Source organism: Typha angustifolia, chromosome 5, assembly GCF_048772165.1.
Source record: "Typha angustifolia cultivar Huaian chromosome 5, ASM4877216v1, whole genome shotgun sequence".
NCBI lineage: Eukaryota > Viridiplantae > Streptophyta > Magnoliopsida > Poales > Typhaceae > Typha > Typha angustifolia.
This window is the reverse complement of record NC_133243.1, coordinates 4,954,328-4,965,770: the sequence shown is the minus strand read 5'-3', so window position 1 is coordinate 4,965,770 and position 11,443 is coordinate 4,954,328. Positions and strand designations below refer to the sequence as shown.

Here is an 11,443-nt window from a genome sequence, read left to right as displayed (position 1 = left end):
ATATATATGGTTGTCGTTAATTATATACAAAAGGAGATAAATTACTATATATTTATTATTTACTCTATAATTAGCCAACTAATAATATAAATTATGATAATAGCATATCAATATTATAACAATTAAATTTATCCTATGAATCTAGTTAATTTTAAAATATAATAAACTATTATATTTTATACGAATGGATTATGATCGGATAAACTACTAACCTCATACTACTTATTTCAGATCCCGAACTCCTTATTTGAGATTCTGCGGACGTTGCCAGTGATGAATGTGTTTTCTTTAGGTATGATTTAGTTAAAATATAAAAGTATCGGGATAACGGACAATCCCTACCCTCCCCGATATCTAAAATTTTTTTTGGTTAGGACCTAGACAAATACGCCGGAAGGTTGGCCAAATTCATAAAACTATGTCTAGAATAATATAAATATACTAGATATCCGAGCTAATCGGGTTCTGAGGTCAACTCGCCTAACATGTTTAATAATTGGATCATCTTTGGGTTTATACTACCGTTCCATTTTGACCTGGGTCGTGTTCGGATCGGGTAACCCTCTAACCCGCGAACCCGTTATATATATATAAACTAGAACCTAATTACACCTACTCAAACTCACTCGCGCACGCCTCGCCTCTCTCACTCTCCACTCTCCACTCTCCACTCCTCTCCATCCGCCTCATCGAAAGGGGGGAATTTTTTTTTCTCCCGCTTCCGTCTGCCGCCGGCCGCGGTGCCTCTGTCTCCGCCTGCCGTCTGCCCCGAGCGTCTCCGCCTGCCGTCCGCCTCATCATCTGCCCTCACCCTTGCGGATCTAGTGTTTCAGACCTCACCGCCGCTGCCTGCCGATCCCTCATCGCCGCCGCCGCTGCAGCCTGCCGAACCGGAGGTTCTTTTTGCACTTATTTTTATTGAAGATCAGCGGTCGCCATTTTGCTTTTGTCACTTTTGGGCCAGTCTCTTCGAGTAAAGAGAAATGGAAATTTTAATCTAGGGTTCCGATCGAGACACCTCCGGCAATGGATCCAACGCCGACCACTCCCCGATGGAATCTCGAGCGCCCTTTCCTCACCGGCCGTTTCCATCAGGTATCTCTTGTCTCTCTATAACTCTTCTCATCATTCCTCTTTCTTGCCAACCTTTGCTTCATCCCGCGGTTTCCAGGAAACGAAAGCCCCAACTCAAAAAACTGTCTCCAAACCCTTCTCTATGGATTTATTTAGGTAATGACTCTTTCTCAGTCTTCAGTCAATTTATCGACTCTCTTCAACCTGTTTGAATTGCATTCTTAACTACGTTTCTGCTCAGTCGAGGTACTGGAAGTGTTATTGGATCGTATGCAGTCTCAGTTCAGGTACTCCTGATTTGAACAATGCTCACCTTTTTGTTTGTGGAACAAAATAGATGCAATATTGATGAGAAAGGATGAAGGTTGTAACGCATTTGTGGTAAATTAGGAGCTTTTGGTCATTGAGGACTTGCTTTCGGCTCTTGTGGGCATTGAGGGGCGATACATTTCGGTAAAAAGAGTGAGAGGGAAGGAAGGTCATGTGGTCTTCCAGATTGATCCATCGATGGACCTGGCCTTGCAGGTGAGGCAGAAAGGGATGCATCGGATGGTTAGTAGGTTAACAAATAATTGATCAAGGATTCACCATCTTTTGTTGTTTTTTTGGTGCAGGAATTGACACAGCGAATTTTCCCTCTCTGTGAGGACTTTGTGTTGGTTAGTCATTTTGTGGAGTCCAGGTCACATTTTAAGAGTGGTCTGGTTAATCATGCATTTGCTGCTGCACTAAGAGCATTCCTTCTGGTATGAACCTTCTTTTTTTTTTTGAAAAAATATTTTTGCATCAAGTGTTTGATGATTGAGTATATGATGTTAATATGATGTCTATCTTTACTATGGAAAATGGATTTTGGTCTTTCAAAACTGCCGTCAGAAATTTATAAGATCCATTATTGTACTGCAAGTTGTATAAAATATAATTGCTGTCTTTGTTTTTCACCTCTATCATGAATGTAATGTAAAAGGAATTAGATTTAACTAAGATGATTTTTGTTATTTATTCAGTTGTATTTTTTTATCAAACTTATTCCTTATTAAGGCTTATCTATGATGTTATATAAATTTGTTGCAGCTTATTGCTTACTTTCTAAGAGTTCATGCTGAGTTTATGGCTATGAAGTCATCATCTCGATATTCCCTTAAACATGAACTATGCCGTTGCTATTCAATCAAATCCCAGAGCATTGACCAAATAAGTAGCTCATACTAATATGTTTATGAAGGGAAGAAAATGGTCGTTCGAGTAACCCTTCTCATCTAGGACTCCTTTAAGCTATGGAAAATTGAAAGTTGACCATGATTAATTGTTTTGACTTCAAAGTTATGAGATCCCTTCATATATCTCTTTTGATGGTTCATTCCCACCAAGAGAGAACATAGAACGCTTATTTTCATTTTTTGGTTTCTATTTGAAAAAAAGAGAGTACACAGGGCAGCGCATTAGTTCTACAGAATGTCTAGAAACATGGGCTGAAACCATTTTCCCCTTGGTTTTGGCCCAGTATCAGTCCAATATGTCAGCCCATTATCAGTTATATCAGATCAGTTGTATTAGCCAATTTGATTTTCCTTTTGTGAACTATATGTAGATTACATTATAAGTTTGATCTAATCTAAATCTAATTCGGAACATCAATTAGTGATGTCCTAATATCTCATGCCCTACATTTTACATTTACTTCCTATTTTTCTTTCTCTCTCTCTCTCTCTCTCTCTCTCTCTCTCTCTCTCTCTTCTATTTTTTTCTTGTCTCCACCATTTCTTACCTTTTTTTTAAACACCTTATAAGATCATCTTTGTTGCAAAGTTGATTGTTAGTCTCATCTACAAGTGGCTTCCAACCACCTCCGTTCCAAGGTGATGACAATAATGAGGCAATGAACACCTTATAAGATCATCTTTGTTGCAAAGTTGATTGTTAGTCTCATCTACAAGTGGCTTCCAACCACCTCCGTTCCAAGGTGATGACAATAATTAGGCAATGAGCACATGTATTTGCTGATGCCATTTGGAATTTGACAATGTTCATAGTATTTTCACTCTTCATATGATTTGAATAATCTAAAATTTTCTTCATTTTTTTTGTCATTTTATGAACTTTTGGGATTTTTCTACATTTAATATAGTTTCTTTTAGAATTAAGTAATTAAAATAAGTACAAAACCGAAATGGCTGATATAGTTGCTGAAACACCGATATGTGTCACTTGTTTCAACAATCCATACCTATATTGATATTCAAAAACCTTGTTTGTAACCCTTATATGTACGTTATCCACCACTTGACCGACATCTTTTGTGGGAATGTAATAGAAATCTGATCTCCTTGCACTGGTCAACCATCAATTTAAGTCTTTCCAGACAAAATGGTCAAATTGACATGGACATTTTTGACATTTCTATTGTAGATGATTAATGTCCATGTCTATACACTTCCCTAATCCTGTTGAGTTCTAGACAGTAAACAGTTTAGATTTTCTGAAAACGACAAGTGTATATATATATATATATATATATAAAACTTTTTATTAAACCACTCCTTATTTTAGTTTCCTTTAGAGTTAGTGGCAAACACCTTGTGAATCTTTTCGGTACATCATGTTTTAATTGTTGTCCATGCTTTCATAACATTGTTATTTGAAGTTGGAGCTAATAATGATTATTGTCTACTTAGGTATTCAAACTTTATTTGAAATAAATTCCAGATTTTATTTATTATCAGGATTACCAGGCAATGGCTGCCCAACTTGAACACCAATTCCGCCTTGGAAGACTTTCTGTTCAGGGATTATGGTTTTTCTGTCAGGTTAATCTGTTTCTCGCATTTATCTTATACATTAGTACCAGTTTGCTATTCATTTTGTTCTCATACCATTCTCTGCTCTTTCCAGCCAATGATGGGACTACTGCATGCTTCGGCAATTTTAGTTGAGAAGGTTTCTTCTAACAATTTCTCAGGTTCTGCTACTCTTAACCTCCTCCAAAGCCAGGTAATATCCCGTTCTGCAATTGTACATATGAGTAAAATATTAAAGTTGTTGCATGGGATTCACAATCGAATTATAAATGTTATTGCTTTTCTCAAGGAAAAAAAAATATAAATGTTATCCAATTTTCTCATCATCATGTGTTCTTGAACACTTGAAGGACTAAAATGATTTCACATTATTTCTCCTACCACTGTCAATATATACCTTTTTTGGTTGATTATTTTGGCTCTAATGTTACTTGTAAAGAATAGTTATTTGTTACCTTGTTGTTGCCAATTTTTCTTCAGCAGTCTATGTTTTCTTTCTTTTTCTTCTCATTGAACCTTATTAAATATCTAAACCGGCTATTTTCCTTAGTAGGCTATCTTCTTACGCTTCGTAATTATGCTATAAATACTAAACTTGTTAAATGTTGAATTGCCATTATAATAATTTACACTTGTAGGCCAAAGCTATGGCAGGTGATAATGCTGTTCGGTCATTGCTTGATAAGATGACAGAATGTGCAAGTACCGCATACCTGGCCATGCTAGAAAGGTATTCAATTGTATATACACTGTCGTTAGATTTCATTGGGGACTGTTAATTGTCATCCTCCATTTGATATGTTGTTACCATGTCAGTCATCAAAAGCTTCTGCTATTTGTTTAGTCATGGTAGATAACCTTTTTAGTTGTTTGATTCAAATATGCGCTGATAATTCTCACCAACGAAAGATTCATGTGGATCTGCTGTATTTAATACTAGGTGGGTGTATGAGGGGGTCATAGATGATCCTTATGGTGAATTTTTCATTGCTGAAAACAAATCACTTCAAAAGGTATCCCATGAAGAACATTGTGAGTCTTTTGTTTTTCTTCCTGTTTTTATAATATTCGAAGAAAATCTTTCATGCTTTTGCAGGAGAGCCTCACTCAGGACTATGATGCCAAGTATTGGCAACAGCGTTACAGCTTAAAAGATGGCATTCCTAGTTTCCTTACCAGTGTTGCAGTGACAATTTTGACCACTGGAAAGTACTTAAATGTCATGAGAGAATGTGGACACACTGTTCAGGTATTGTTAAGCCTCTTCTATGATCAAGATTGTGAACCCAACAAAAGATTGATATGCTAGAGTTTGTCTGTTTTAGGTTCCTTTATCAGAAAATTCAAAATTAATGAGCTTTGGATTGAATCATCATTATCTTGAGTGCATCAAAGCTGCTTACGACTTTGCTAGTAGTAGGCTTTTGAGTCTTATCAAAGACAAGGTAAAGTTTGGTCTCCAGTGACTTTTTCTATCTTACTCCATGAAATTATCTGCTAATGCTAATATCTGAAAATTGATTGCACAGTATGACCTCATTGGGAAATTGCGATCTATGAAGCGTTATTTACTTCTAGACCAGGTATTGTAGTAGAGTATTGCTTCACAAAGTATCTAGGATAATCTTTATTCCAACTCCTCTGCAGTCTCCTTCAGTGTTTTTCTTTTCAATATGCTTCAGTATATTCTGTACAACAATGGGCATTTATCCACCTCTTTTGTGTGCATCCCCGTTATTCAGTAGGACCATGCCAATGGTGATATTCTCATACAAGTTCTATCTAGTTCTCGAAAGGTTTTTTAATTTGATATATTAGTGGGTTTCTCTAAATTATTTGGGAGTCAAGTATTGGAAAACAATCTTTGTTGAACCTTGTCTTAATCTTCTTCAAAGCATGCTTGGTTATTATAAGGTGTTTTCTAGATCATCTACCATTTAAGTTCTTTGACTTAATATGATCTTGGCTTTATAGGGTGATTTTTTGGTTCATTTTATGGACATTGCTAAAGATGAGCTTGTCAAGAAGCCTGAAGAAATATCTGTTGAGAAGCTGCAGGTTTTCTCTTTTACTGGTGAATTTTTCTTCAGTTCATGCTTCTCCCATGTTGATGACAATTGCAATCAGGGATAAGAATATAATTTTCTGTTTCGATGTAACAGTCTCTCCTTGACCTCGCGTTGCGCACTACGGCTGCTGCTTCAGATATATGCCATGAAGAATTGACTTGCTGTGTGGTAAGGGAGTGCGCATAACTAATCATCAATGCTAATATCCAGACCTTATTCATGATTATTACATCTTCCTATCCATACTAAACAGGAAAGAACCTCTTTGCTAAAGAGGCTAAACAGTCTCAAAGATCTGGTATCCCAAACCAACGAATCTGTTTCTGATGATGCTGACCAGCATGAGCCATTAAAGATCACGGGCTTGGAAACATTCTGCCTAAGTTACAAGGTCTTGTACACCTGTGCTTATCTACTAGTCTTTAAATGCTTATTTGAACTACTCAACTTAATTAAAAGAAAACTGGATATACTCTAGGTTCAATGGCCGCTGTCGCTTGTTATTTCACGGAAGGCTTTAACAAAATATCAGTTGATTTTCCGGTTGTTGTTCCATTGCAAGCATGTCAATCGCCAGCTTTGTATGGCATGGCAAGTACATCAGGTGTGGAACTTTATTTATTTTTGTGACTGAATTGTATAACTCACTTCACTTCTATTATTTGATATCACTTTCTTCACAGGGGTTCCGTTCCTTTAAAATTCTGGGAACACCAATATTGCGATCTTCCATTCTTTGTCGCAGCATGCTTAAATTCATAAATAGCCTTTTACACTATCTAACTTTTGAGGTAAGCATCATTTTGCTTTTTCATACTGAATAAGTGTGCTGCTATTGACATTTAATGCCTTCATTTTATATTGTCTTTAGGTTCTCGAACCGAATTGGCATTTGATGCATGACCAACTTCAAGCTGCAACAAGCATAGATGAGGTTTTCTTTACTTTTTCATGTATAAGTTCATTAATGACGTGATGACATTCAAACATTTTATTAATTAATTTGTTGCCAATGGATGATATGCAGGTCATCCGGTTCCATGATTTCTTTCTCCAGAAATGTCTGAAAGAATGCTTGCTGCTTGTTCCTCAACTTCTCACGGTAGGTATAATTGTTATTTATTACCCCAATTCATGCCTTTCGGGTAGAAAAATATCAAGCATAAATACATAATGGAATAGGTATCACTTTTACTATAATGTGCTCCACAAATTTCTCTCAAGGGTTTACCTTTTCATGGTTTTGTATTTTACACTAATTAAATGTGTGACGGCCATTATTCTTTTAATACTTGGATACTGTTAACTTTATGAACTTGTTTACACATCATAATTGGCCCCAAAGCAGCTTGGAGTATGACAGTATATAGTAAAGATAGGCTAACTGGAGGTTAAAGGCCAGGGAGAATTGTACTTGGCCCAGCTTGGGCCTCCAGACGTAGGCTTCAATTAACTATTCAAAGCCTAGTGTAGGATACCTCAATGGGTATTCCATTAAGCACCTAAATGGCTGCCTGAGGATAGAAGGCACATAAATCATAGTGATGTTTCTTCTATTTATGTTGTTAGTAAATTTATTTTAAATGTTCTTTCTAACTTGTTAAAATAAACTAGATCCCTTCATATTTCATAGAGCCATAATGTGGCCGAAATTAAAAGTAGATGAAAACCACTAGGGTTTGGGAAGAATTAGAAACTTTTATGTGAAAGGTACATAAGTGATGCCAAATAATCCAAATATATGGCATTTATCAGTGAGACTTAAGTGTTCCTTGTTGATTTAGGCACCTAGGCATTCCCTTATGTTCCTAGGCTAATGCCGAAAGTATCACTGATGCCAAATAAATTTGCATATAGCTATGCATAACTGTAGGCTTTCACATTGATTGTTCGTATACTTTTCTTAAAAGCTTCCTAAATATATTCCATGCAACATAATCAGTAACCCATAATTCTCTTTTCTCCTATGCTTCTATTCCTGTCCTTATCCTTTCTCCTCAATTCATCTCCTTTTGATTAATCCAACCATTTTCTTCTGCCTAAATGGTTACTAACTTTCTCATCGCAGATTCTAAAAGTACCCTAACTTGTCAGTTATACCATCCCCATAGTACCATCATCTTGCATGACCTACTCCACTCTCCCGACGTACACTACATAGCTAGAGTGTGTTTTAAGGTGGCCAAGGTTGGGGTTTCTTCAAAAATATCTGGACAGATATTGTTTATCTTGGAAAAAATTTAGTGTGAAGAAAAATATGCTTGTTTTGCAGTACATTTGTTTGACCAGTTAGAAGCTCTCATAGGTCTCCCTAGCCCTGAAGAGTCACACAATAATACTATTAGCTCACTTTATGTACTTGGTTTACAGGATGCTGCGTAATTTCACTAATAAAGTAATAAAAGATTAGTTTGATTAGTTTTCTGTTTCTAATTTTCCATGTTATCTTAAGCCTTAAGGCACTCCGATGATCAGTTCTTGATGAACAGAAGTCCAGATAGAAGTCAAAATATGTTTCAGACTTGATTACTACCTCTCTTTTAATTTTGGAGTTTTTTTTTCTTCTGATTTGCTGTATTAATATTATAGTATATGTAGAGTCAGTACTGTAGCAGACGTTTCATGTGAAATGTAACACTAACATCTTTAATTTATTTATGGATATCTAAGGTGTTCTAATAGGCTTTTCTAGGGTATTTTCCTGTGACACAAATAAGTTTTCTTTAGGTGCAAGTTAGGGTTTTGTGTAAAATGTTATTAGATAATGGAGGGCTGGAAACTGTGGCGAACATTATTTTATGAGAGATTTCTTTCACCATGTGTGCCATGTTGTTCCTCTCACTATCTATTTCTCTCCTTTTCTCTTCTTTACTCTTATCTTTAACCTTGTTCTTGTCTCCATAATCTCTTCCTCCTGACAGTCCACCTTGGAAAGTAGAACTCCCCTTTTATTGTTACATCAGTTCTTTATGCATCTGTTGCCTTGTTGAACTACTGCATTTCCTGGTTTTTGTTTATCCCTCCTTTTCAGTTGCATATTACTGTGAATTGCATTCCCGATCTTCTCATTAGGATTTGTTTGTGTTTTGTGTGTGCATTATTTCTTAGTTTCATAATTATGCAAATATAATTGTGTTACAAAATATTGGAGAGGTTGTTTTCTTTCGCTACACAATTCAGCAGTGCAAAGGTAAGAAGGCATGTTAATGCATCCAATGAGATAATATAACCAAGGGCTAAGTTGCCTGGTGCCTTGCCATAGCGGCATAAAGTTTCTCGTGCGCTGGGGGTGTGCTATAATATTTGAATATGCAACATGTATATGTCACTCTCTTAGCTCATGTTTAAGGACATTCTTTATCATTTTGGAGACTGGATGTATAGATTGCTTCCGTCATGTTCTCATGCTGGATCGATCTCATGCAGAAAATTGAGAAGCTGAAATCCATATGCCTACAATATGCAGCCTCCATTCAAATGTTAATACCGGCTATCTATATGCCTGAACTAGAGAGTGCATTTGATCCTTCTGATTCGACTAGGATGGGAAAGTCTAAACCAAAGAAATTCTTGATCAGAGGCCAGCAACTAAAGTTAGCGTCACAGAATGTCATTATCTCTGATTCTATCATGTAAGGGCTATATATGTATTACTGATGCAAGGAAGCCGAATAAACATTACTTTGTATTTACAGCTACTTTTTTTCATACATTGGCAGGAAATTTGAAAAGGAATTCAACATTGAGCTTCAGAGTCTTGTTCCCATTTTGAGCAACAGCTCGCAGACAGAACCATACCTGACACGTCTTGCTCAGTGCATCCTTGCGGTAGGAAGTGATCAGTGAGTCCTTTGGTGATTGTGCAGTGTCTTTATACAGTGTCTCCTTTATAAAATCTAGCGATGCTTTGTCAAGATTACTTTTTCATAAGGTAACAGCAAAATTTCCCTAAGACATTTTAGCATTTTTTTTTTCTCAATCTATCTTGTTCTATACTATCAGTAGAGAGTTTCATTTACCTTTTCCCTCTTCGTCGCTGTTGGCAGTGGAGGAGGCCATGACTCACTGAATATTTTATCCTTCACTGCAGTTTGATGCACACATTTCAAAGCAGTTACAAACAAAATGAAGTGCTCAACTGCTCTACATGTTTTTTGCAGTTAAATGGTAGGAAGATGGAATTCATGGGCATTTTCCAGTTCTCCATTTTTCTGAAGTCTATCAACAATTCTCTGTTGTATATCAAAAATCGGTAAAGACATTGTTCTCTGTTTAAAGCTGAAGCAATGAATGCCTTGAGTGCTTTAAATTACACATTCCGAAGATTTGCGGCAGTTGATGTGATTTAGTATGGATTGGTGTATGCTATCTTGTAAAGTGCAAATATTTAGTACTCATTCCTCATTTTGTATACAGTAAGTGAGCTGCAATTTTAGTGTTTGTAACCAAGTGAATCTTTTCAGGTTATTCTTCTTCTCTCTCAGCCATTTTGCTTACATGAATTGCTCTTCTTCCATCCAAAACTTTGGTAAATTACATTGAACACTGCTAAACACTTCACAAACATTTTACCAAAATTGGTGATGTGGCATTTTATCATAACTTAATTTTTTTTTCTCTCCATTTAGTAACTATTACAGTCAATACAATACATAAGAGGATGGCATATCATCACTTTTTGTAAAATACTTATAATAAAGTGTTTGTGAGTAAGACTTTATTCAATTACATTACCTTAAATGACTTGAGGATGAGTGGTGTTTGACTTAAAAAAAAAATAGGTGTTTTTATATTAAAGAAAAATGTGGTTGTAGCCCAGTTGTAATGACTTGAGAATTAGTGTAGTTGTAGAATATCAAAATAGGTGATTAAGGATATCACATCTAGAGATTGATGTCCATTGGATTCCTTCATCCATGATAAGTGGGTGACTAGCTTCTTTGAGTCCTCAATATCACAGGAACCTTGATCGACACTAGGGTTTAGGGTTCCATGCTAAATTAGGGCAGGAAGAATCGAAGAACATATCGATCGAGCGGGCAGAGGTGTTTGTGATGAAATTGGATTTTTACATGATTCTTGACGCAGATTTAGGAGAAGTTCATCTGGTCAAATGTTTAATAAGTAGGGTTAAATATGTTTTATTCCTTTTTATTTCATCTCTAGAGACAAGTTTGGCTCATTTCATTTGAATTCAAACTTATTTTCTAATCTATTTCTTGTCAAGCCTATCCTAGCTGCTTATTCCAACACATACAAACTTAATTCAAACTTGAATTTGCTCAAACTTGAGTCAAGCTTATTTAAATAAGCTTTATTTGGAATGTTAATATGAATATTTAGATCTTAATCCAACGATCCTAAAGTTCATAGATTTGTATTTCGAGCCTTAACAAGCCTACATATGATTAAGCTTAGTTTAAAATTAATTTTGAGCTTAAACTAACAAATCAAACTTGGCTCATTTATAAATAACAGGAGTTTGATCAATTTTTATTTAGT

General features: G+C 35.9%; 1 protein-coding gene across 6 annotated transcripts; it reads left to right on the top strand.

Annotated features, from left to right (window-relative positions):
- The first annotated feature begins 634 nt into the window (after nucleotides 1-634).
- Nucleotides 635-10,424, top strand: LOC140760023 (gamma-tubulin complex component 2). 6 transcript variants are annotated; one of them, XR_012104317.1, is made up of 23 exons: nucleotides 635-896; nucleotides 1,002-1,095; nucleotides 1,172-1,230; nucleotides 1,316-1,361; nucleotides 1,465-1,599; nucleotides 1,689-1,820; nucleotides 3,798-3,881; nucleotides 3,967-4,065; nucleotides 4,511-4,602; nucleotides 4,813-4,885; nucleotides 4,969-5,121; nucleotides 5,198-5,317; nucleotides 5,402-5,455; nucleotides 5,847-5,930; nucleotides 6,035-6,109; nucleotides 6,195-6,332; nucleotides 6,420-6,545; nucleotides 6,625-6,732; nucleotides 6,813-6,875; nucleotides 6,969-7,043; nucleotides 9,368-9,573; nucleotides 9,661-9,872; nucleotides 10,102-10,424. XR_012104317.1 is itself a non-coding variant. In XM_073096792.1 (23 exons), the coding sequence occupies exons 2-23, from the start codon at nucleotides 1,027-1,029 to the stop codon at nucleotides 10,103-10,105; spliced, it is 2,118 nt and encodes a 705-aa protein (XP_072952893.1). In that variant the 5' UTR covers nucleotides 635-896; nucleotides 1,002-1,026; the 3' UTR covers nucleotides 10,106-10,424. The 6 variants fall into 6 exon arrangements, 3 of the variants coding, with proteins under 3 accessions (XP_072952893.1, XP_072952891.1, XP_072952892.1); XR_012104318.1 differs by having other exon boundaries at nucleotides 10,032-10,170; XR_012104319.1 differs by having other exon boundaries at nucleotides 9,988-10,126.
- The last annotated feature ends 1,019 nt before the right edge of the window (nucleotides 10,425-11,443 follow it).